The 23381-nt window shown below is 38.5% G+C and overlaps 1 protein-coding gene across 3 annotated transcripts in view; it reads left to right on the top strand.

Moving 5' to 3' along the window:
- Positions 1-23381, top strand: part of RFTN1 (raftlin, lipid raft linker 1) — a 91848-nt gene that overhangs the window by 54751 nt on the left and 13716 nt on the right. For all 3 annotated transcript variants that reach the window (XM_021385589.1, XM_021385587.1, XM_021385588.1), the window contains exons 5-7: positions 7910-8324; positions 11585-11788; positions 19334-19449. In XM_021385589.1, the coding sequence (XP_021241264.1) occupies positions 7910-8324; positions 11585-11788; positions 19334-19449 (735 nt within the window). The remainder of the gene's footprint in view (positions 1-7909; positions 8325-11584; positions 11789-19333; positions 19450-23381) is intronic.

The following is a 23381-nucleotide window of genomic DNA, read 5'->3' as shown; positions in this document are numbered from 1 at the left end:
GAAAGGGGAAAATACTGAATCTTTAATATTGCTCATAGGATACTTCTTCAAATGAACAAGCAGTTCAAATATACTTCTGTGGCTAGAAAATAACCCCTCTGGAGTGCTGTTTATTACCTAGGATTACTTATCTAGATGTGATCTGAACCTCTTTTAAAATCAGTTCCATCCTTAAAACAAAACAAAAAATCCCACCCCAAAACCTTCATTCTCCAGAGTATTTGCAAAAGAACAATACGGCAGTTATTTCTTTGGCACTTTGTAATGAAAACCATCTCGGAGCACTTTTTCTGCATTTTTTTTCAGTACAAACAGAGCCCCTGTTTAAGTATTTGGATCTTAGATATAGTCATGAAGCTGCTAACGTCAGTGGTTCAGTTATTTGTGATCTGCTGTGATAATGTTTATTAAAGTGCATTTTGTTAACATTTTGTAAGTGTATATATAAAAAGAAATGGTAAAAAATAGCACATTCTGTATTTTAAACAGCCTGGTGTGAAGGGAAACATCTGTTCCTGGTTAAGCTTCTTTCAACTTCTTTTCTTTTGACGAAGCCATGTAAGAGTGCTGTTGATACGTATCTTCCATGAACACTGCAAAACTATTTTCAGGACTCTCCCAGGAGCCTGGTTGTGCTTCTATAATCCCTTGCCCCCAGCAGCTTTTAGAGTTGTCCCCTTGACCAGGACAAAAATAGATGTTGTAAAGTATGTAGTTAATGTTTTAATGATCCCACTTCTGTCTGGTGGGAAAATAACTTTAAAATAATAAACATGATAATATTTTATACTGTGCTAAAATAAAATATGGGCAAATTGTTCAAACTGTAATTTTGGCTACAAGTAACAGATGGTTTGATGAAACTATGTGGTTTAAAAGAAACACTCTTTGGTTTACATAAAGATAAAAGAAAGCGTTCCCTGCAAATTAAACATGAAGTCCATAAGTATCAGCCTGAATTCTTCATTTTTAAAACCTGAATGTTTAAAATCCTGAACCTTTTGATTTTTTATTACTTTGGAAAGAGATACACTAAACCATCACTGCTGCAAATTGGTTACAATTAAGTGAATGGAATGTCTTCTCGTGTTCTACAAACGTCCATCCAGCTAAAATGATTGATAGATACAAAGCCCAGCCATCCATCTCTATGGATCTTTATTTTTCTCCTTTGCTTATGTTCATCCACTGGTTTTTGAGTTTCTCACAAATGATTCAGATGCAAGCCATGGTCTCCACTTTGAAACTGTATTTGGAAAATGGCAGTTTTCCAGATTAAGGTTTTGAGGCTTTTTGCAGATGCTTTTTTGGTAGTGTATATCAAGCATTTGGGTTGAATGAACTTAGATGGCTGTTCTGTAAGCAGTTTATCCCAGGCCTAAAACAGCTTTTAGGGAATTCATTTTAAATGGTGTGAATAAATTCATGATTTCTTTTCAGAAATTTCTTTTAGGGTGAAAATGGGATAATGAGTATGTTAGAATGGCTTTTAGGCAGGTACTGTAGTCACTGAACCTTTGTAGCCTGTGTCCAACAGTGTACTTCCTTTGCCAGCTCAGTGAAGGAGCAGATGCTAAAATAAGACAATAATTTGAGAAGAATCACTGCACACAAGGCCGCAGAAGCTGATACAGTATTGTTTCAGGAGTTGTCATCTCCTGAGATGGTACGCACACTGAAAGGAACAAGTGTGCTGACGCTTCCCTACACTGCACATTTAGTACAGTTGTGTTGTTCTCAGAAAGGAACGTATAACTAACAGAAGCTGAAGAGGAATTATAACTTGTTCCTCTAGTCTCTTTCTTGGCTCTGGTAGCAGGAGACATACAGCTTGCTGAAACTTAATCTCTCTTGGCAGTGCTGTCTTAAGAGTGTATATTCTGTTTAATTCAATGTAACAATAGGTTGCAGTAGATTCTTGCTTAATTACATTTTTCCCTGTTCTGTTTGTAGCTTTCAGTTCTCATTTGCAGAGTCTACTCCCAATGAGCATGTTGTAAAACTGCAAAGCTTGCTTTCTTTTCCCTGTTCAGTGCCTTGTTCCGCACTACCACAAACGCAGCGAGAGCTCAGTGTCAAATCAGTGGTTCTGTTGAAGGGACTGTTTACTGCAAAAATGGTTTTTGTCTTTGGATTTTGTTCTTGAACTCTTATTTTCTCTTAGATCTACCAAATTCTTTCTAATAGTCTCAACTAAAGTTCCTAAATGGTAAAATTCTCATCAGGGTTTTCAATGGAAATATTAATATAAGTAATGTCAACAACACTATTTAAAGGAAGACCCAGTGATTTGGGATTATGATTACTCTCTTCAAACCATCTCTCCAGTGTTTTGTCCCCGATGACCTATTTTGATGTAATTGATAGTGAAAATAATTGGCAATTTGAAAGTCTGAATACAGACTGGGATTTTTCTTTCTATAAGCTACATTTGCAGGAACTATCTTTATCAAGATAAAGATAGTTAAAGAATTGAACAGGTGAGCGTAAACTGGGAAAGGATAAAAATGTTTGGGAAGAACAGACTTAAGTAACAGAGTATCCCAGTCAGCAAGATTATATGGTTTGGAAATCTACAAATACTGAAGCAGAATTTCACAGTAAAAGGACGGAGAAATGATTTGCGGTTGCTGCTTTGCTATTTGATTAGTAGAGTTATCCTTTTTTTGCAACTACTGGAGATGCAAAGTGCATCTCCAGAAAGTCATAGAAGTTTTGACTTACTTAGTAATAAATAAAACCCTCCTTCGGAACATTAGGTAAGCCTCGTTGATTTTAAAATAAACAGTGAACACTTGATGGGTGTTGCTGCCTTCTCTAGAAGGAGCATGTGAGATCTGTAGTAAATGTAGGCAAGCTAAAAGCCTATCTTAATTTTAAACATCTGTTTTCAGAAATGAACAAACTAGTATTTGTAATGAAACATGTACTACTAAATACTAATGAGGGAGGACACTGTTGGAGAACTGTAGTCTCAAACATCTTTTTCCAATTCCAGCTCCTGTCATACAGTACGTAGTACTCTCCTCAAACAACAAAATAATTTTTGCCTGAAGATCCCTGGTGCAGTATCTGTTGTCAAAGGAGTTTGTTTGAATCCTAAAAAGAAGGTAGAAGAACATGGTGATCTTGTTTCTGGTGTGCATTATGAAATCTAATGCCTCTAACAGTATTCTTTTAAAAACAACAAGCAAACAGGCAGGCGAGCATTTATTTTATTAGCTGAGATGGCTCATGTTTGGTTAAAAAAAGTTCTAGATAGCTCTGAGCTAAATTGTTTCATAACTATTGTTTCAAAGGCCATATGTTTTCCCATCAGTGGGACTAATTAGCAGTCTTTCTCTTAGCTCACTGCGGAGCTAGCTACATGCATCTGGCCATTGGAAAATCAGTTCATTGACACTGCTGAATGTTGTCCTTTCTCTGAATGTGGTTTATTTCTGTTCTTTTTATATTAGCAGCAGTCCCCTTTTAGCTGTAAGTTTTTTTTTTTTTCAGTACCTTGCTAATCATGAAATGTGTAGCAAACCGATTAATGAAATGTTTTCTTCAAATGGCAGAGTTTTAAAGATAACTTTCATCCAGATCATCAAGAGGTGTGACTCTTGGGACCATTTAGGACTGCTACCAACTGGATTGTCCTGATGACATTAATAAAACTGCTTTTACTCTGGATGCATGCTGACAACTTCCAGCTCCTGGTATACAAGAGTTTAGAGAAATTCCTGGCATTTGTCTTACTAAATCAGCAATTTGAAAATCCTTATCCAAGAGAGAGATTCTCATTGTCAAATGATGTAGCGTTATTTCCTATGTTTATTGCTGTAGATGGAATACTATCTCAAGCTTTCTGGAAGTGTCTGATTTGCTGTGTGCCATCCCATGGGACAAATGTACAGAATCTCACTGTGTGCAATTACAGAAGCTGACAAATGTGTATGATTCTCATCAGCCTGGTATCTGCATCCTTGAGCTTCTGTATTTATAAGTAATATCATCTGTCTCTCTATGAATAGATTATTTTGGAGCTGATAATGCTACAAGTAACACAGACTCACAGACAACATCTGAAATATGTTACAGACCTCTGCATCAGACCATCAGCTGTTTTCTAACTAGGTAGGAAGCCTTCCAGAGAACCAGAAATGTTTGAAAAGGTGGGACGTAAATTTGCTCCTTCAACATAAACTGTGACACAGCTTCATGCTACTGATGGTTCCTTTTCTCCAAATGCAGTATAAAATCAGTGGTCAGGCAGTTAGAAAATAAGCAATAATGCTTTGCAAACTTTAGGAAACATTAACACAAGTGGCCCAGCAAAAAATTCGATTAAGGCAGTGACATCAGGATTTGACACCGCTTGTTTTTATCCTTGCTGGAGTTAGTGGGAGATTTGATATTTATTTCACAGACAGCAAAGGATAAATCTGCCTTTTTTTTCCCCTTCAGGAAAATGCCAGGTTTCTAATCAAGCAAATTATAGGGTTGGTATTAAATTCTTTAGCTGCATTGGCCTTCAGTACACATGAAATTTCACCTCTTCTTTAAACAGATTCTATTTTTAAACTGGCATAAGAGCAAATTGATAGAAGGCAGTTACAGGCTGATTTAGATGTACCTCCTGGGGTTTTGCCCAAATTAAAATAAATGAGTGAAGTTCTGCTTCTGTGGTTAAACAACATCTTTTGTGTTGGAGACCTGTTTTTGTTTTTGTGGTTAATACCATTCAAGCCACACATTATGAGGCGCTCAAAATGTTTCTGTTCTTGGGAAAGAACCAAATATATATTTTTATTATTTTATTTTTTTGCTTTTTTGGAGTTTCCCTTTTTAAAATTTCCCAAAATGTAAAGAACAAGTATGTAGCATCTATAAAATATAGAAAAAAATTGTCAGTAGAGTAATTGAAATTGGATCATCTAGCATAAGGGCATTTTTATCTTTTTTTTTTTTAATGTGGCACATGGTGGAGATGCATTTCTTCTGCTCTTTCTGCTTTTTCCTCTTCTTTAGTAATACACTGCAGAATGGCGAGCACTTTTCCCCATTTGTTCTCTAGGCTGGCATATAAAAACAACTACTTGTAGTATTTATCCGATCTGGAGTGTGTTCTGGGTGAGCCTGTCAGAGCAGCACCGTGTTCTTTCCATCCACTTCAGCTTTACTCCCGCTTTGTCCTGCACTTTGCCCTCTTACTTACTGCCAACACAGCCTTTGCTAGGTATTTTCCCCACGTGGCTGGTGTGCATGAACAAACATTGTTGTCTCTCTGTGCCAGCATGGGATACCTGAAAAGCTGAAGGCCTGCAGAGCTGGAAAGAGCTTTGCAGGTGGCTGCTGGCAACAGCCCCACTGCACCAGTACTCATCACTCCTGGGCACAACCAGTCAGGGTACAGAGGTCTGGGCTTCTTCTCTGCATCTGGGGCTTTGGCTTTTCTAGTTGGAATATTTCAAACACAGGTAACAGGAGATAGAAATGTATAGTGGGTGGCATAAATCATCCTGGATATGAAAACAACTAAAATTCTGTGCTAATTTTAAGTAGGCTGCCAAAAATGAAATTGCTTTTGTTTGCAGTTTGAAAATGTTAGGGCTTCATATGTATTTTATGATGAGAGCTTGCTTCTTCATGGTTTTGTGGGAAGTTGGAAAGAAAGACTGTTTGCATCTGCTGATGCATCACTTTGCTGTTCTGCAGCTCACATTGCACTGTTGATGTAACATTTCCTGTTAAATGGGCTTTATGGAAAACAATGGTTGGTTCTCTTTTATTTATATTTAATGAGGAGAATCTGAAACGTAGGTTTAAATAAGATGGTGTGTTCTATATAGTGCAGACAAATTCTCTGTTTGTAATCTTTCTGCCAAACTATTAGACTAATACATCTTAGAATATGAGTCAGTTCTCATCCTCTTTCCCTTCTTAGAACAAGAGCCTCCAAAGAAAAACCTCAGGTTCAGGTACTCCTTAGAACACACGTGTTTTCTTTGCATGTGCCAAGACTGTAAAATGTTGCTCCAGTAGCTGTGAAAGCTGTTCTCATCCAAATCACTGCGTGGGAAGGCCTGCTGTGGGGTGACAAGCAATCTTCCAGGACCAGTAACGTTACTACATATGTACTATCCTCACACTTCTTAAGAATTGCGTGCAAGTTAAATTTCTATAATTAGCTGCCCTGCAACCTACCAAACAAATGTAGTGATGCACGTTTAGATTAGTGGTAACAGATGAACTGAATTTGTAATTCTTTCAGGGGCTGTATAAGAAATATTTGTAAAGTTGCAACAGGGATTCAGGAACTGTAAGCATATTATGAATGCATCTATTGAAGACATTCACAGGAACAGTTCTGAGGAAGGCCGGCTTTCTTTGTAGCCATGCATCTATTTGATCGGGATACTGCTGGCAGTAGTCTTACATGGAGGTTATTGTTCCAGTTTTAGCTGTGATCTTTTAAGGCAGCAGCATTCGTCAGGTCCGACACCTGTGAAGGCCGTTGCCTTTACTTCCTGGAGAGCTCTGTTAAGTTCCTGCCATCACAAAATTAAGAGTTAATTTCACATGGAAAATATAACTTCGGTTTGAAAGAGGAAGTTCTTGTTGTTGATCAGGTATCATCTGTACGTGTGTATGTTTAGAGCAGTACCACATTAGCAGGAAGTAGATGATTCATTTAAAAAAATAATTCTGGGTAGGGAAGGTGCAGAAACAAAACTACCTCTTAAAAAAAAGTTCTTGCTTATTCTGTTCTATCTCTTGTGCTTTCAAACTAGAGATGCATGTAGCATGCAGTATATTTCACTTGCTACTGAAAAAAAAGCCTGAACTGTTTCCTGTAAGTTCATGTGAATTGAACCTCAGAGAACACTTAAGACAATTTAACTCCCTGGAATTACACAGTACATGGCAGGAATTGAAATTATTTCTCCATTCTTAAGCCATTTATTTGTGAAATATTTATGCATGTTTAGACTTCATATTATACAAAGTGTACACATTACATGGAAACCTTTCCTCTTCTGGTGGTGATTTTGATAAATGAATCCTCACACATTTTTGCAGAAATCTGGCTCACTCTGTTCCAGGAGTGTGAGGCTAAAGTCTCTGGAACAAGGCTCCATACTGTTGTCTTTGCAATAGATTTCTCTTTGTGCTTCATCTCAGCCTTTCCTTAGTTAATTCCAGCTATATGTGTTTGTCTCTACAACTCGCCCAATGTTTTTTTCTCTGAATCTTTTGTGATCTGATTCCTTCATGTTCTTCCTCTACCTAAAACTTAAAGGATTAATAATGCAGCCCCTTTGTTTTCATTCTTCTTTGCTCATCTCACTTTGGAGTTCTGTGTCTTCCCAAATGCAATGTATTAAAATAACTTTGCTTTTATGTACTCGTTATGTGAAAGCTTGCCATTTGTGTCTGAATCCAAAATAGGAAAAACAACAACTGTTGTTATGATGGTGCATATTACAGAGAGAATTAATAACCTTTTCCTTGCATAAATGTCATAGTCACGTGCCTAATAGAGCAGAAGGTGTAATATTGAGTGACTGCATAAGATTGAAAGTAAAACTTCACGTGAGTAATACCACCTCTGGTAATTTAGAATAAATGTTTCAGACAAAGACTATGCTTTGTGAAGAAATACATGGCCATTTTCTTTCTTTTGTGTGTCAGTGTGTGTGCACATGTGCATGCAATTTCACATTTCTACAGACAGTGAAGGAACTTTTCCTCCTGCTTCTCAAGAATTTAACTTTTTATGTAAATGTAACATGGCAATTTCCTCTGGTAGTGGACAAATGTAGCAAAATGACATGCTATAGCTCCTTTGAAGGGTGTTATTTGCTGTATTTCTATTTAGCTAAGACAGCTTGAAGGTTAAAATGTAATCTTCTTTGACTTGTAGATTCAAGATGCAGCAAGTCAAGGCTTGAAATTTGTTGGAATTATACCTCAGTACCATTCCCAAAAGAACTGCCTTGTCAGCTCCTCTCTGACACCTGCCAGTAACAACTCTGTGCAATCCAGAGATAATAAAAATGTTTCAAATTGCCCTGAGGATCACGCTTCGCTGGATGGCGAGAAAATAGATGGCATTAATGGATGCAATACTCCAGCACCAGGTGAGGAGAATGCTGACCAATGTGCTACATCCAGGGAAGGCAGGAAAGGTGAAGGACAGGCTGCTGAGGAGCCCACTTGCAAGTCTGTGAAGGGCAGTGAAGAACATGAGCACCCAGGTGGGAGAGAAGCGCCAGACACAAAGAATGGAGTTGCAGAGAATGAAACACCAGCGCGATGCTCAAAACCACTTACTGACAGTAAGTATTGCTGTGACCTCCAGTACATAAAAGCCAATTTTGCTCCCAGCTCCTTCAGGGGTACAGGTAGAGAGAGGAACTTACTTCTGTGATAGCAAAGAATGGATGCAGCAGATGCACCATGTAACCCAATTTCAGCATCGTTACACAGTTTACAGTGACCAAGAGTATGTCAGATGGCAACTGAAGAGCTGATATAACTAGGTACAGCTGCGTTATGGCTTGTTCTAATGCCTGAGTGTAAAGACTTATTTTGCTTGCTGTTCTGTTGAATTCATTCATTTCTGTATTTGTTGTGTCACTTGATATTTATATTTTGCCCCATTTTCAGTTTTGAGCCTCCAAATACCTTTATTTCCTATACTTGCCTACACCCTAGAAGATATTGTGTACACTTATTTCTCTCACTGGTTTGCTTAATTTCCTTGTAAGTTATAAATCTATGTAAGGAAATTCCATCTGCATTCCTTTGAGCTGGTGCTGTCCTTGACTTTAATTTATCATGGTTCTTCATATTTTACATAGATTCAGTCAAACAGTCCTGGTCTTTTAGGGGTTTTATAATGTAGGACTGAGAATGACTTTGCATTCTTGGACTATTTGGACTTGGACTGATGTCTTGGTTTCCTTTGCATTTTTGTGTAATTAGGCTTTTGTCAACAGATTTCTATCATTCTCAAGTAAATTTTCATTATGCTTCTTCTGATTTTGTTGGGCAAGGGGGCAGCTGGATTGGGTCAAAGCATTGCTATTAGCTGAATCATTTCTTCTGTTTTATTCTGGAATCCTACACGTTATAGAAGCCCTCTGCATTTTATAGTTCTAAATTATATATCTCCATCTCAAATCAGACCAGTACTTTCTCTTTTCATGTATACTGTCCTTGAGAGAGTTAATTTAGCAATTATCTTTTTGATAGGGGAAATCTTTTGTTGCAAGTAACCATGTTCTTAGTATTTCTGCATAATATCATGTGGATCACCTCAAATTTTCTTAATATTTATCTAAAACACCCCAGGACTTTATTACAGCTACTGTTTTGCCAGTTAAGGGGTTTTATTTTAAAAAGTGTGTTTAGTTTCCATATTTATCTTTCTTTCTCCAAGTGTTTTTTGGCTTTATTTATTTCTGATGCTTTTTTTTTTTTTTTTTTGTCAGTGAGTTACGCAGATACTTTCTGACAAGGCACTTTCTTGTGACAGAAAATGAAATAGTTTACCTATAGGATCTAGGATTTCCTATATCTGTTGCCTATACAACATTGCTGATTTCTGTATTACGGTGGTATGGCTTTTTGTTATTACAGCACTCCGTTTTCCTCTCATGGAAAATGTATTTCAGTCTTTGGCACCAGTTCTCCATCCTTCCTTGAGAGCATGAAGGTAGAAATTACCAGGTGTTTTTTTTTTTCCTGTTACCCTACTTATTCCATAGGAAGTGATCTCTCTTGAACTCCTTCTTCCCTGCATTAAACTTTGGAAAAAAAGCCTAATGTTTCTTTTTATTTGTGGAATCTTAATTTTGTTCGATTTAGGTTTAAAGTGTTCACACGTTCAAGTGTTATTTTTATGATGCTTCATTTTTTTGTTGTTGAGTATTTTGTAATGCTCATCTACTTTGCCCTTTATTAAAGGGCTCTCAAAACACTGTTAAAAATGCTTTGCATGTAAACAAGGCGCACATATTCCAATGCTGTGTCCAAAAGTGCTGTATTATTTAGAAGCAAACTGAAGGTGTCTTTGTCCGAGCTTGAGCAGACTGGTTGCCTGGTGAAAGCTGTTGGCTGTAATAACTGGAACAATGGTTAGGACCGGTGTAATGATGATTACAAAACCAAGTCAAACACTGAAAGATTCTCACACATATTTAAATGAACATTTTTAGCACCCCAATGTCAAATCCAAATTATCGTCCCCCTCTGGATTTCCAGTTCTGCAGTTTGCTATTGTTAGCATAATGTCTTCATACACACCAGAAAGATCTCCATCTCCAACGTGTGTCTGTTTTGGGAGTCAGGATCAATCTGGACATAGAATCTTTCTGTGTATGCTCTTTTGAGTTAGGATAATCGTCATTTCATTTTTTCTAGACAAGTGGTAAGCTGCCAGAAGATTTGTAGTGATTATTCCCTTTTGGTCTGTTTTAACCATTGTTCATGTCTGAGATCATTAGGTCTCTTTTTAATGTTTGGTTATGTAGTGAGCTTCATGGTCTCTTCTTCAAGCGCTGCCAGCCTGTTTCTGAGCATCTCCTTTCTAATATCTTTTTCATTTTACACACTTCATGCTCAGGGACGTTTCTGTTAGCCATCTTAACATTTCTCGTGACATCACTTTAATTCTTGAGATTACAATGTACTAACTTGGAAACAAGAGGAGCTTGTTGAGTGAATGGATTTTGTGTAAGGTTTTTGCCTTTTATATTTATTTGAAGAGATTTTTTTTTGGCTCTGGGAAGTCAATAGTCAATCTGCACTTAAGCTTACTTCCAGCTTCAGAGCTGTGAAACCTCAGTTTTGCTGTCGACAGTGACTTCTTGTCATGGTAAGGAGATATGGAACAGATTCTAGTCTCATTTTTGAGACCATTCACAATGCTGCTTTCATAATTCTTTTGCTCTCGTGTCAATGTCTCACCTTGGCTCAGACCCAGAGTAAGTCAACTAACCAGCTAGCATTGTCTCTGTATTTATGATTCATTGCATTCTTTAGATGCGTCTGCTGCTTGCTGGTTCTATGCCACTGCATTATCAAACCAAGTTATTTAATACTTTAGTTTAATGGTCATGGTCTATTGAATGCTGTTTCTCCTAAATTTGCAATAACATTTGAACTGTCCTCATTCACACCTCTTTTAAAATGCATTCAGTAAGAAGAAACAGAAGTAGTCTGTGCGTTGCTAGTGACATCTGCAATACTTAATGCAGTTTGTGGAGCTTAATTGCTTTTGTATCTTGGTTTATACTGATAATTCCAGTAGAAGGGTTGTCCGTTAGTACTCAACTATTAATATCTGTAATTTTTTTAATTGTCAACAGTGAATCCATTATTAGTAACAAATACTGTAACAACAATCAAAGTACTGTGATGGATTTTGGGACCCTACTCTGCTGTGCAGTGCAGAAATGTAATAAGAAGAAAAGCATGTCCCAAAGTATTTGTAGAGTGTGAAAGGGCAAGAGCAAACAGTGGGTTATGCATTGTTTTAGCTGAAGTATCGTAATATGGTTGTTGCATTACTCCAATTTTTACTTTTTGGTAGAGACTGAGATCTTCACTCTCTTCAACAAGCCCAGAACCCCACAAAGATGCAGCCAGTATTATACGGTGACTATCCCTATGAGGATCTCCAGGAATGGGCAGACTGTCAACAGCTTAGAAGCAAATTGGCTGGAGCATATGACAGATCACTTCAGGAAAGGAGGCTCATTGGTGAACGCCATCTTCAGCCTTGGAATGGTAAATGGTATGGAAATTACAGAAAGCATTATGTTGTGATTATTTTCCTTTCTCTACTAATAGAGGTCATTATCTTTCAAGAGAAGACATTTGGGAGGTGCTTTAATATAGTCTCGGGGCATATTTGTTTTAGATCAGCCTATTTCAGTGAAGTGGAATGAAAGTACGGAAAATATTTTGGCATTTGAATAAGGCAAACTGAGATCATGTGTTGTATTTTATAAACATAATAGAGATGATTCTGTAACTGCAGAAATACACAGACTTAATAAGCAGTACCAAGTGAACTGAATTGAACTACTAAGATAATAAAGCAGATTACTTAAATGAAAGGCTTTCCTCTTAGCTTTCTGGGCAGGCGTTGCATCCAGGTCTGTTGCTCAGTCAGTATAAGGATGCTCTAGTTTTATTTGGCCAGTACCTAGCCCCAGTTCTTGCCATCATCTTGATGGCATAGTATTTTTACCAAATGGTCTTCTCTGCTTGTTTCATCCTATTGATATGAGTTTCAAATCTGTGATGGACCAACGCTGGTATTAATTTAAGACTAAAAACCAGATTTTTGCATGTTGTGAATAGCACTGAATTCAGGTTAATACTGTAGCCAATCTGTACTACACTGCTGGCCACCGTGGTGTCTCTGAAGTGAAGCTTGTTGCACAAAGAAAATTTTGGTGCATATTAGGTATCTCAGAGACATTACCAAGGGACCATGAGAACAAACCAATGGAAACACTTGAACATAAAAATATTGAAGTTATAGCCATATTAATTTTATTGGAAAATTAGGTGACTGATTGTAGCGGGAATGCTAAGTCATGGCTTGAAGCCAGCACCTGGTGGGAAGGCAGGGCCAACCCAGGGGAGCTCAGGTGCAAGCGATGCACCTGAGTGACCAGAAAGGGTGGAGCCAGGATCCCCCTTCCCAGACCTCATTTAAGGGTTGGCAGTGGAGGCAAGGGTATGTCCCCTGGTGGCCCAAGTGCCTTGGGTCTTCTGAGGGTAAGCAGATTCTTTTCTTTATTTCTGTGGCTTTGGCTGCTGCATTTGAGTGCATCCTCACTTGCTGCAGCTGAGGACTTTGCTGCTCTGCTGCCATTGCTGCACTTTGTATTGGGTTACAGCGTTACACTAGCATACTTCATAGTTAAAATTCTTATTCCCAAATCCTGGGAGTGCTATGAATCTTTCACCTAATTTTGGTTTGTTTTGCGTTCTTCAAAAAAGATGTGGTAATCCATAGATTGGGCACTGCTACTAAATTTCCTGGGTTTGTGCCACAGAGCTATAAAACTGCTTCCAGAGCATCTTCTTCCCATTTCGCTGTCAATCAGAATTCCGTCGCCCATGATAGAACGCAGTTGGTTCTGGTAAAAGTCAGTTGGGATAACAATTCTAATTTTTCATCTTACAGCAAGTAGCAAAAAATGAAGGTCTAAAGTTCAGTTGATGGAATGCTTTCATAGTACAGCTTCCTGGAAAGCCTTGTAATTGCTGGTTAACTTATTTAAAAACATGGTCAATTACTTTATGTGTATAAATTGCAACTCATAGAGCCAAATCTAATTGGCTATAGAAGGCTCAGTGTTTTCTTTAATAAAAACTGCTTATCAGTGTACTCTAAAATGTTTTAAACACAGTGTTTTTCTGTTATTTAAAGTTCTAAAGTTCATTTATATAACAGAGGTCTGAGGGAAGTTCATGTACTTGGATACCACAATGAGGAGTGCTAGATAACTGCCTACAGACATAGATAAAATAAGCTTGAAGGATGGCAATAAAGTTTCTATGCAAACAGGGCAGTGTGTTATATAAAAGTGTACAGAGTCAGGATTAAGTTAGATTAGAGCTTGAAGATGAGCAGTTGATAAACATTTTTATTATCATCTTGCAGTTACAGGAAGTTTTAGTAGTCAGAAAAGCTCAAAGTTAATGCTTTTAAAAGGGTATTAGTACAGTTAAGGTGAAATGCTGTGACTGAAACCATACTATTAGAAGAATATTTGATAAGAACACCTGTAAGTTGATCTCAGTTGCAATTAAATATTTATAATTTAAATCCTAAAATTTTGCTATGCTGCAAAGCAATCCATCTTGTACCTACCCAAATAAAACCCAGGAAGGAGGGAAGAAAGAAGAGGCTGGGGGCTTCTTGTTTCTTTTCTTTTTCTAGTCTTTAAAGGCAGCCTGTCCAGTTCTTTACAACTGATCTCTATATTCACTGATTAATCCTTTTCCAAATCAAGGTAATATTAGCATATTTTCTCTAATTTATTATATTACATTTCTTTGTTCTGGGAACTGATTTTCTCTTAAAGTATGAATTCATTACTTTGCTTGTTAGACTTAAAAGGAGGGTTATTATCTTCTTCTTTTCCCCCTTGTCCTTGGAATGCCCAATCAAGTAAAGATTTCCAGATTGTCAGCAGATATGAATTTGTTTCTTCTGCCAACAGTTTAATAATTTGTATGTAAAAGAATTTTAAAGTTCACTGATAGCAACTGTTTCTTTTTGCTTATCATACCAGAAAATAACAAGCAGAAATATAATAAAATTGCAAATTACAATTTGTAAACTATGCAGAGATACACCTGGGATTACAAGGAGTATTTGTAATCACGTGATATATGGTGTAACTGATACTGTCTAATGATCTGTAGTGATCACAGGACTTCACTCATTCCCTCTTCCAGTGAGAAGTGGAGCACGGTACAAGTTAATAACACTGAAAATGGAAAAGATCTAACTGGTGGGATCTGCTTCTTTTTTTCAACAGCAAGTCTTCAGTCAGCAGTATGAGAGTGTGGATGGGAAGGGAGAAAGAATAAAAGCAAGGTTTTACTTCCACGCATTTACAGAGTAATTACAAGTTTGATCATCCTTAGTAATTTTGAACTACAGTTCTTTAAGTATTTGGCATTTGTTTTTCTACTGTCTGTGAATTTCTAGGCTTTCAAACTTAGATAAAGCCATCCATAAAATGTTGACAGGACTTTAAGACAAAACAAGCAAATAAAACAGAAGATGAGTTGCTTGGAAGAGAAAATTAGTTGGGTTTTTGAAGGGCCAAATTGATTATCTCTGTTATATTTGCACTGATGCTGACAGAGGTGAACCAGTGATGCATTCGGCCAATTTTATTCACCTTATCCACAGAGATGGGTGGTATTTTCATTATCCGTATGGAATTATGTTCTTTTGTGTGTACTGAAGGTGAAAAGGTTCAGAGGGAGGGAGGAATATGAATGCGAAGCAAAGGCCAACATTTAGATCACATGACACATATAGCCTCAGATATCTTGTTTTCCTTTTGAGAGCAACAGCAATGTAAAGGTTAGTTTTCTAGATGAGGGGAATTTGTAGTTCAAAGACAACACAGTGAAATTTGTTGTGCACTAGAAGAGCTGTCATGATAAGGAAAGAAATCTTTTCCCCTATACTTCTTGTAAATCAGAAGCCAGAACATCAAAATAGCTTTTTGTCAACAGTGCTGCATCAAATATTTATACAACCAGTGAAAATAGCTTTTTGTGCACAGTGGGATACCTTAATAAAAAAATGCAGAGGTAATAGAACATTTTTCAGAGGAGGGACAATGACTGTAACCTTTGTTTGGAGGGAGCTTTTTTTTTTTTTTTTAAGAAAGAGTGAAGTTATGTTAATTCAAGGATAAAGAATGCTAACTGATACCACAAACTGCAGAGTCAGGATGGCCTGTTTTACTGCTTTACCTACTGCTTTCTTGCAGATGGACTAATATTTGGAATTATTTAAGACCATTTAATAGTCTAAGCTAAGTTCCAGGAGACAAATCTTGTTAGAAAAGAGATTGCCAATAAAGAATACAACTGCATTAGAATCAGAAAAATACTTTGTGTGAGAAGCGGTGGAAAATGGGAAGACCAACTCATCATCTAAGCTTTGGAAGGCTGATCTTTGCAGGTAGCTTAGTTAAGATTCAGCCAGATAAACGGAGGAATCTGCCTTGCAGGTGTCTGCACGAAGTTGTTACCCAAAAGTGCCATTATAATTGGTGGAGGTCTACACCTAGACCAGTATGGTTTGTGTTGTGATCCAACTTATCTCATATCAGACATATAAAAGAGTAGATGCACTGGAGTGTGTGGTTTAGTAGCAGCAGACCTGGGAAAAGCTGAGATACTTAGTGCCTCCTTTGGCTCAGTCTTCTCTAACGTGCTCTCCCAGGCATCTGAGTTTAGAGTCAAGATTCAAGAAGGTACAGGACCAGCAGCAGCGGATGAAGATCAAGACAGGGATTGCTTGAGTTTCTGAGGCCAGATGGTCTGCATCCAAGGGTGCTGGGAGAGCTGGCTGATGTTGTAATGAGGCTGCTCTTAGTCATCTTTAAATGATCATGGAGATCTGAGGAGTTCTCCTACACTGGAGAAAGGCTAATAGATCACACTTCACCTGGAATAACAAGAATACCACAGAGTTCTGTCCTGGGTTGTGTTGTGTTTTAGCATCTTCATCAGTGATGCAGAGGAGGTGAGGGAGAGTGCTTTTGTCAAGTTTTCAGATGATACCATATTCAAGGTGCAGTTGATGTGCATTGGGGTTGGGCTGCTGTTTAGAGGGACCTGGACAGGCTGGAAGAACAGGCCAGGAGGAGCCTTTTGAAATTCAATGAGGACAAATGTCCTGCCTCTAGGAATGTGGCAATCCTTGTACGCATGCAGGATGGCGACTGCCTGTCTGGGTAGCAGCTCTATTGAAAAAGCCCTGGGTAATGTTGGTAGGTGGCAGGCTGATCGTGAACAGCAGTGTGCCTTGGCCATAGAGTGTCTTCCAGTTCTTTATCTCCCTTTTTCAGCCTGTGAAAGGAAAGATGTGCTGCAAAGGTGTGAGAATTGGCAGGCATGTAGTTATGGAAGAAAAGTTTAAGAGCCGGTAGAGAGGAGGCTCAGTTACATTTAAAGGAAGATCTTAAACTGCTTGATGGCACTCATTATCTTATGGAGTTTTTCACTATTATCGCTATGTTGAACAGACACCAGTATGCAGCAGCTGTCTTTCTCTCATAAGTTTTCCCCTTCTGTTTTTCTCATTTTCTGTCAGGTTCTTTCCTGGCCAAAAAATTAACGGATTTTAGGGTGGACTGGGTGTAGCCTTTGACAGAAATCTTTGTACATCCAACAAAGAAGTGCAGTTAAGTTTATCTGCTCCCTGTAGGGTCTCACAAGCTCATCTATTCATTTCTAAGACATTACATATGTGCCATAATGTTCACATATGTGTAAGCTCTGAACTGTGCAAGTGGAATGCACAGCAGAATGAAACATAAAGGATGGTTTATGAGAGAGTGTAAACACACGCATGCTGATTGTGTTTTGATCACTTACTAATTTGCTGGCAAATGTGTGGGCAGAGCTCAAGCTGCAGTTGTGCCAACAGTGTGACATTGAAATTCATCAGCAGAATTCACGGTACACTAGCAGCACTCTGATTATGTATGAAGCTTGCCTTAGAAATGTAAGATGCTTCTGTATAGTTCTGATGCACAGGATTCTGCTTTCAGTCCTCAGTGCTGTTCTATGAACTCTGCATTAGAAAAGTGAAGGGTTATTTATATGCTGTGCATCCTAAAATAGATTTGTGTGTGGGTTTGGGTGTTGGAATGTGATGTATTGTACAGAAGTTGAGTTGGTTCCCACTTTGAAATGTAGGACCTAACAAAATATGACTTCTGAATAAAATATAAGAATGAAATTTTGTACCTATCTGTATGTGACAAGCTTGTTCTCCCTATGTTTTCTAACTTGCAACCGGCTGCTTTAGTGATCTTCCCTGTTATTTCACAACAAAAATGAATGTTCACCTCACTGAGATGAGACATCTATCTAGATGACAGGAACTACTGCTTTGTAGTCCAGTTTTTCCCCCTTGGAGCAGTGTATAATAGTGGCTCGATGTAGTGATGAGTAGTCTCCTTCCTTCTTTATAGTCTAAATGACAGGATAGTCATCTGTGGAGACTGTCAGCATGAAGGTAGACAGAGTGTTTTTCTACTTCTTTAAGTCTCCTGAAAGAATCTCAAAGAAAGTTACTACTAGTGCTTTACAGTTCAACTGAAGAAAAATAAATCCTGTTTTATATTAGCTATGAGTTTTTGCATCTGCCTATTTATAATAACTGATTGACTTTGTTGCAATTTCTGCAAGAGAGAGTTGTGGACTACGCAGGTAGCAAGGGGGTGTGCAAATGCACTTGCGACACCAGGGTTGCTATGTAGACAGGAGCCTTCAACTGTTGTAATTTAGTTTGTTGTGAGCTTTGCATTTCCAAGTAATAAATGGAGTTTAGATCTTATCAGGTGTTGTCTGGGATTGTGAGTACAACAGGTGAGAAGCCTCTCAATCCTCTTCACTCCGTCTTTGTGAAAATTGGTTGTTTTCCTATGGAGGCAGTGATGCTTTCCTGCCAGCATTTCTTGGCCACCCAACATCCACCGTGGAAGTAGGAAGACATGCTGAAACAGCTGAGCAGGCTTACCTAGAAAGTCAGTCCAGGGATCTATCAGTGGTGCAAGGAACATGGAATAATTTCCCTAAAAATACCAAGAAAATACTATGTAAGATACTGATCTTAGGCAGGGGGATGAGCAAGGTCTTCATAATCAGTGGTATGGTGTAAGTGTATTCTTTCAATCTGAAAGGCAGGATGAGAAACATGCTTGTGACAGCGTGAGAGATCTTTGTGTTAGTAAAGAGTACAGAACTGTTTATGTAGTATTTTAAAAGAGCAGCTATTATTTAATCATTTATCTTATTTTAGTGAGGAAAGGTAAGTTCTGTTTTGTTTTCAATTAGTTGCACTCTGTTGTGTCATGGAGCTGACAAATCTGAGTGCTTGCCTCTGGGGGAGGCTGCTGGTAAGAAAGTATTCAGTTAAGTTCAAGGGGAAGGTGCTGCTGAAGTAACTTTAGTGGTGTGTTTAGTCTGAGAAAAGGCTGAACATGCTGGGAATACAAATGAGAATAGAGAGCCACTAAACCAGATGGTGAAAAAGCCTTCCTAAGTTAATGAAATAGTAATGAATGTATCTTTTCTTTCACAGCATTCAGATATGCCAGACCATCCTTACTCTGCATAGATCATAGTAACTGCAGTACCTGTTCCATAAATAGGGTTCTGGCTTGTGTACCTACACACTCATTTACACATTCGTTGTACCTACAGAAGCCCTTCAGAAGTTGATGCAAAGTAATACATGGTCTTCAGCCCGTAAGGTGTGTGTGCAGGTGAAAAGGACTACTGAGCTGAGGACTGAATTTGTTCTGCCACTTCAAAATGCAAGAGCTGTGTTTCTTGAGGACAAACTCTGGCATAACAGTGGACAGTGAGGGTTGCTTTTAAACTGCTGGAGACATTAGTCTCATACGTTTATTGCAGTTGGACTTTCAGAGAAAAATATGTTTCTAAGCAAATGTTATTAATGTGCTTGGAAGAACTGGCTATTACTAAATTAAAATGCCTCACTACACAGGGGATGTTTTTCATAGTGCTTACACATAACACTGTGTTTTCACAGATTCCTTGCATGGAACAATGGATGGAGTATTTCTCTTTGAAGACGTTGCTGTGGAAGACAATAAAACCATGCAGGGCTATGATGCTATTGTCGTAGAGCAGTGGACTGTACTGAAGGTATGTTTTTCTTTGATTTTTTTTTTTTTTTGTAAATCAAAACACATCAAGACTGGAGGCATACTCCTGTACTTACTTGAGCAATGCATACAAGCGATGGAGGTAAAGGGGTCAGTGTTAACAGTAATGCCAGTTAATGCCACTCTGTGTTTGAGCACTGCTCTTTTGGTTTTGATGCATTTCCTACTTTAATGGGAGTGAAGCTGGGGGGAAGAGCAGCGTGGGTGTGGTGCACAGATAGGTATTTAAAAATCTGGGATTAAAATCTTTGCAATAGGAAGTAAAAAGATCATAAGGGGAAAAAAAGAAATCATTGCCTAACTTGCAGATTTTTCTTTTTTGATTGCTCTGGTCTGCCAGAAATAGATGTTACATATCTAAAAAGGCCATGCTTCATTTTCCAGCTTGGGATATATTATTGTAAATGGTGTGAAATCCTAGGAAAGACTTAAGCAAGGCACAACATCTGCCAGAAGTGTGGATTAAGGAAAAATGGGACAGATGCTAGACTAAACGTGTAAAATTCCAGGAGAACTAGGATTAGGAGTTCAGTCATTAGTTGGTGAGCTTGTTGTGTAGCAAGAAATGTGCATAATAATGGCTAGAAACTTCTTGAAAAACAATGTAGTGTGTTAACAGCACCTTTTATTGTGCTCATATGTATCTGTAAAAATGATACCTGTATTTCATTTAATATTATTCCAGTTATTTCAGACTTAAAAGCTTTGAGCCACAATTTACTTTTAAGGGTCAAGTTGTGGCGTTGTCAATCAGGAGCAAGGTTTTGGGGTAATGACAGATGGTTTCATGGAAAGCATTTGGGTTAGTGCTGACTAAGAAGGCAGATGTCAAGAGGCATTAATGTTAACTGAATGTTAAAAACTGCTGGGAGAGGAATAGTGCGTGATGCAGCAAGCATACACTGCTATATTCTGCTATATAAGTCATGGTTTGACAGCACCTTGTTTCATAGGGTTATGTTAACGCTGAAAATGCCCAGAGAACAGTAATCAGGATGATCATACAGACAGCTTCCATATTATGAAGACTTTACGTGGTCTGTACTTCAGCCTGGGAAAAAGAAGAGTTGCAGGGAACGGGATAGGAGACATTTGAATAGGGGTTAACTGTTTGCATTCTTTGGCAGTATTAAGATTTAAGAGCCTTCAGATGTCACTAGTCAAGGGCCAGGTGTGAAATTAAAAAATAAAAAAAAAGAAAAAAAGAAGTAATTCAGGTCATACATCACGCAGCAGGAAGGAAATTGGTAGAACACGTTTCTGGAGAATGCTGTGGCTTTGAAAAGGCTAGATGGGTTCAAGCAGAAACTGGAAAAGATACTGTGATTTTTCTCTATCTTTTCTATATCTATGCATTTATACAAGCTTTTCATTCAGGTTAGCCATGTGTTTCTGTAGTGAACCCTGTGATCCTCCCCACCTACCATGTCTCGCTTCACATCACAGATTGCTTTCGGTAGAAACTAAACCAGATGATGTGCTGAGGAAATACATAAAATATCTGGAGCAAGTATCCTACATGCTTGCCCTGCTATTGCTGTGCCTGAGCTGTCACATATAGCCACAGTGAGGACAGCTTTCTGAGGTAAGCAGATTCTTGATCTGAATCAGTTTGACTCAGCCAGGCAGTGAGAGGCTCTCTGAGACTCAAGGACATTGTAATGCAGTTATTCATAATGCCCTCTGCACCTCTTAGTTTGCTCTTCGTTGACACAAGTATGCCTCAAACTACAGTGAGGTCAGCATCTGATAATGAGGACCAGTGGTGGCAATAACTAAGCACTAGGACACAGCAGAGGAGTGTCTTCTAGCATGGCCACTTGCAGTGTTAGAGCCCTGGAAGGTAGTACCTTGTTTGCCTGAATTCCAGCAGTGATGCCTTTCTCCCCCAAGCTGGAGGCACAGCTGGCCAACAGATTAAGGCATCAACCAGTAAAAGCCATCTGGTGTGTCAGGAGATGCTGTAGTGCTGCATACCATGTCTGTGTGAGGGCTAACATGAAGAGTTTCTAGTTCCAGATGTGAGATTTGGTAGGCCAGTTTGCAGCTTCATAAACTGGCTGATAGCATGTATGTAACTTGTTGGTGTGATCAGATTGTTCTCTGCTGTAATCTGAAATTTGGATGCTGGCTATTCCTTGCCAGTTTTGTTCTTCTGAGGTCAGTTGCCTCACTTTTAGTGACACTATGAATGTGTTACCCACCAGTGTGAAAATGGAGGAATAGAGTGGAGGAAAAAAAGCTTGTTGAAGGATGTTGAGGCATTGTGGAACTCTTGTAAAGCTCCTACCCATATAGAGACAGAGCAAAGCTGACCACTTCTTTTCTTCCCATGAGATTTAAGTAACTACCTGGATGTTTCCTGCCCTGTGCTTTCTGAGAGATGATAGGCATGGGTAAGTAAAGTCATCAAACGATGAAAGAAATACTGGAAGCCAAGGGAATCTGTAGGCACTTGCACAGTGTCCTAACCAGAAAATCAAGTTGTCCCTCTGTTAAACCCCCTTGGAATCCACCTTTATTTACTGTGAGCAGGGAATAATGAAGGGGCAGAGGAAGGGACTGTGAAATGGGAGAGACAGAGGGAAAGAGACAGAGTTCAGTGCTGACAGGAGATGCCCTAATGCTTTGTTTCTATTATTGGTAGATCAAAATGTTGCCACAGAGATAGTTTGGAGCAATGGAATGCCTCATTAATGTAGAATTGCCTATTTTTTTTATACAGGTTTAGCTGTGATCTAGATTAACCTTTTCCATTTGTCACTTCTGTTGATACCAAGGCAGCAGTAGAAGCACTGATGGGCAGCGTGACATAAATGTGTATAATGGATCCTTACTTAAAATTTGTGTCAGGATGTCTAGAAGAGCTGTAGGCTTGTTCAGATGTGGTCTGAACTGTGCAAATGTATTGTGCTGTGTCCCAATTAGGAATAAGAAGCAAACAAATGAAAAGAATCCCAGCCACAACAGAAGAAAGCTGTTCAGCACAGGAAGACATACACCATGTACTGATGCTCTCAGTAATAAATTAAAAAAAAATCTAGAGAACCTTTCTCAAGGAAAAGATAAAGTTTTGCTGTTTAATTGTAAAGGCAAAAGAGAAGGGCTGGTACACCTCTTAGTGGGGAACATGCTGCCTTTTTAATTGTTAAGGCTAAAAGAGAAAGCAAGCTGAACAATGTGATGCACTGGTTATGTGTGTAAAATGTCAGTCTGTAGAGGATGTAAAGCTTGCAGCTGTCACAGTATGTGGTCCCGCCAAGCAGCAGACAGGATGTAATAGCTCTGAGTGATTTAACTCTTTCTCCTCAAGCAAAGTAGAGCTGTCGCATCCTCTGTGAATGACCAGAGGAGTTCTAATGACAAAATGCTGCTCACATTCCTACCATTTTAACTCTAAAAATGTCAGGGCGCATTATTTCCACAGCAGTCTCTGAGATCTGGCACTAGAACTTATACGATGTTTTAATTCTGCTTGCCTAGGCAAATGTGGGTAGACAGCTCTGATTAATCAAAGCCTGCGTGATTTCCCCTCCCCAACTCTAATCTGTCACCTTCTCTTCACCATTAGCCAAGGCAAAATAGCTAGTAGTGTCTTTCAAGTTGAGTGCTACAGTGTTTATTTTGGATTTCCACATTGTTCTTCTTTGGAAGTCTTGTTCATTCAGAAAATATTATCCTTAATTTACAATATTTTCTCATTGAAAATCTTCAACTGGTGATTCATTGCTTTTCTCTTTTCTGCTATTACCATATCTTTGGTACACCAGCATGAATTAAAATCTCAAATATATCACAGTGTTGCCATTTCCCTGGCAAAACTGAATGGGGTCAGTGTCTGCTGTAGACACGATAAACCAGTAAAACAGTGTGACATATTGAAAGATTTAAAAATGATCTCTGTTAAGCCTG

This window comes from Numida meleagris, chromosome 2 (genome assembly GCF_002078875.1).
Source record: "Numida meleagris isolate 19003 breed g44 Domestic line chromosome 2, NumMel1.0, whole genome shotgun sequence".
Taxonomy (NCBI): Eukaryota; Metazoa; Chordata; class Aves; order Galliformes; family Numididae; genus Numida; species Numida meleagris.
This window is presented reverse-complemented; position numbering and strand designations above follow the sequence as displayed.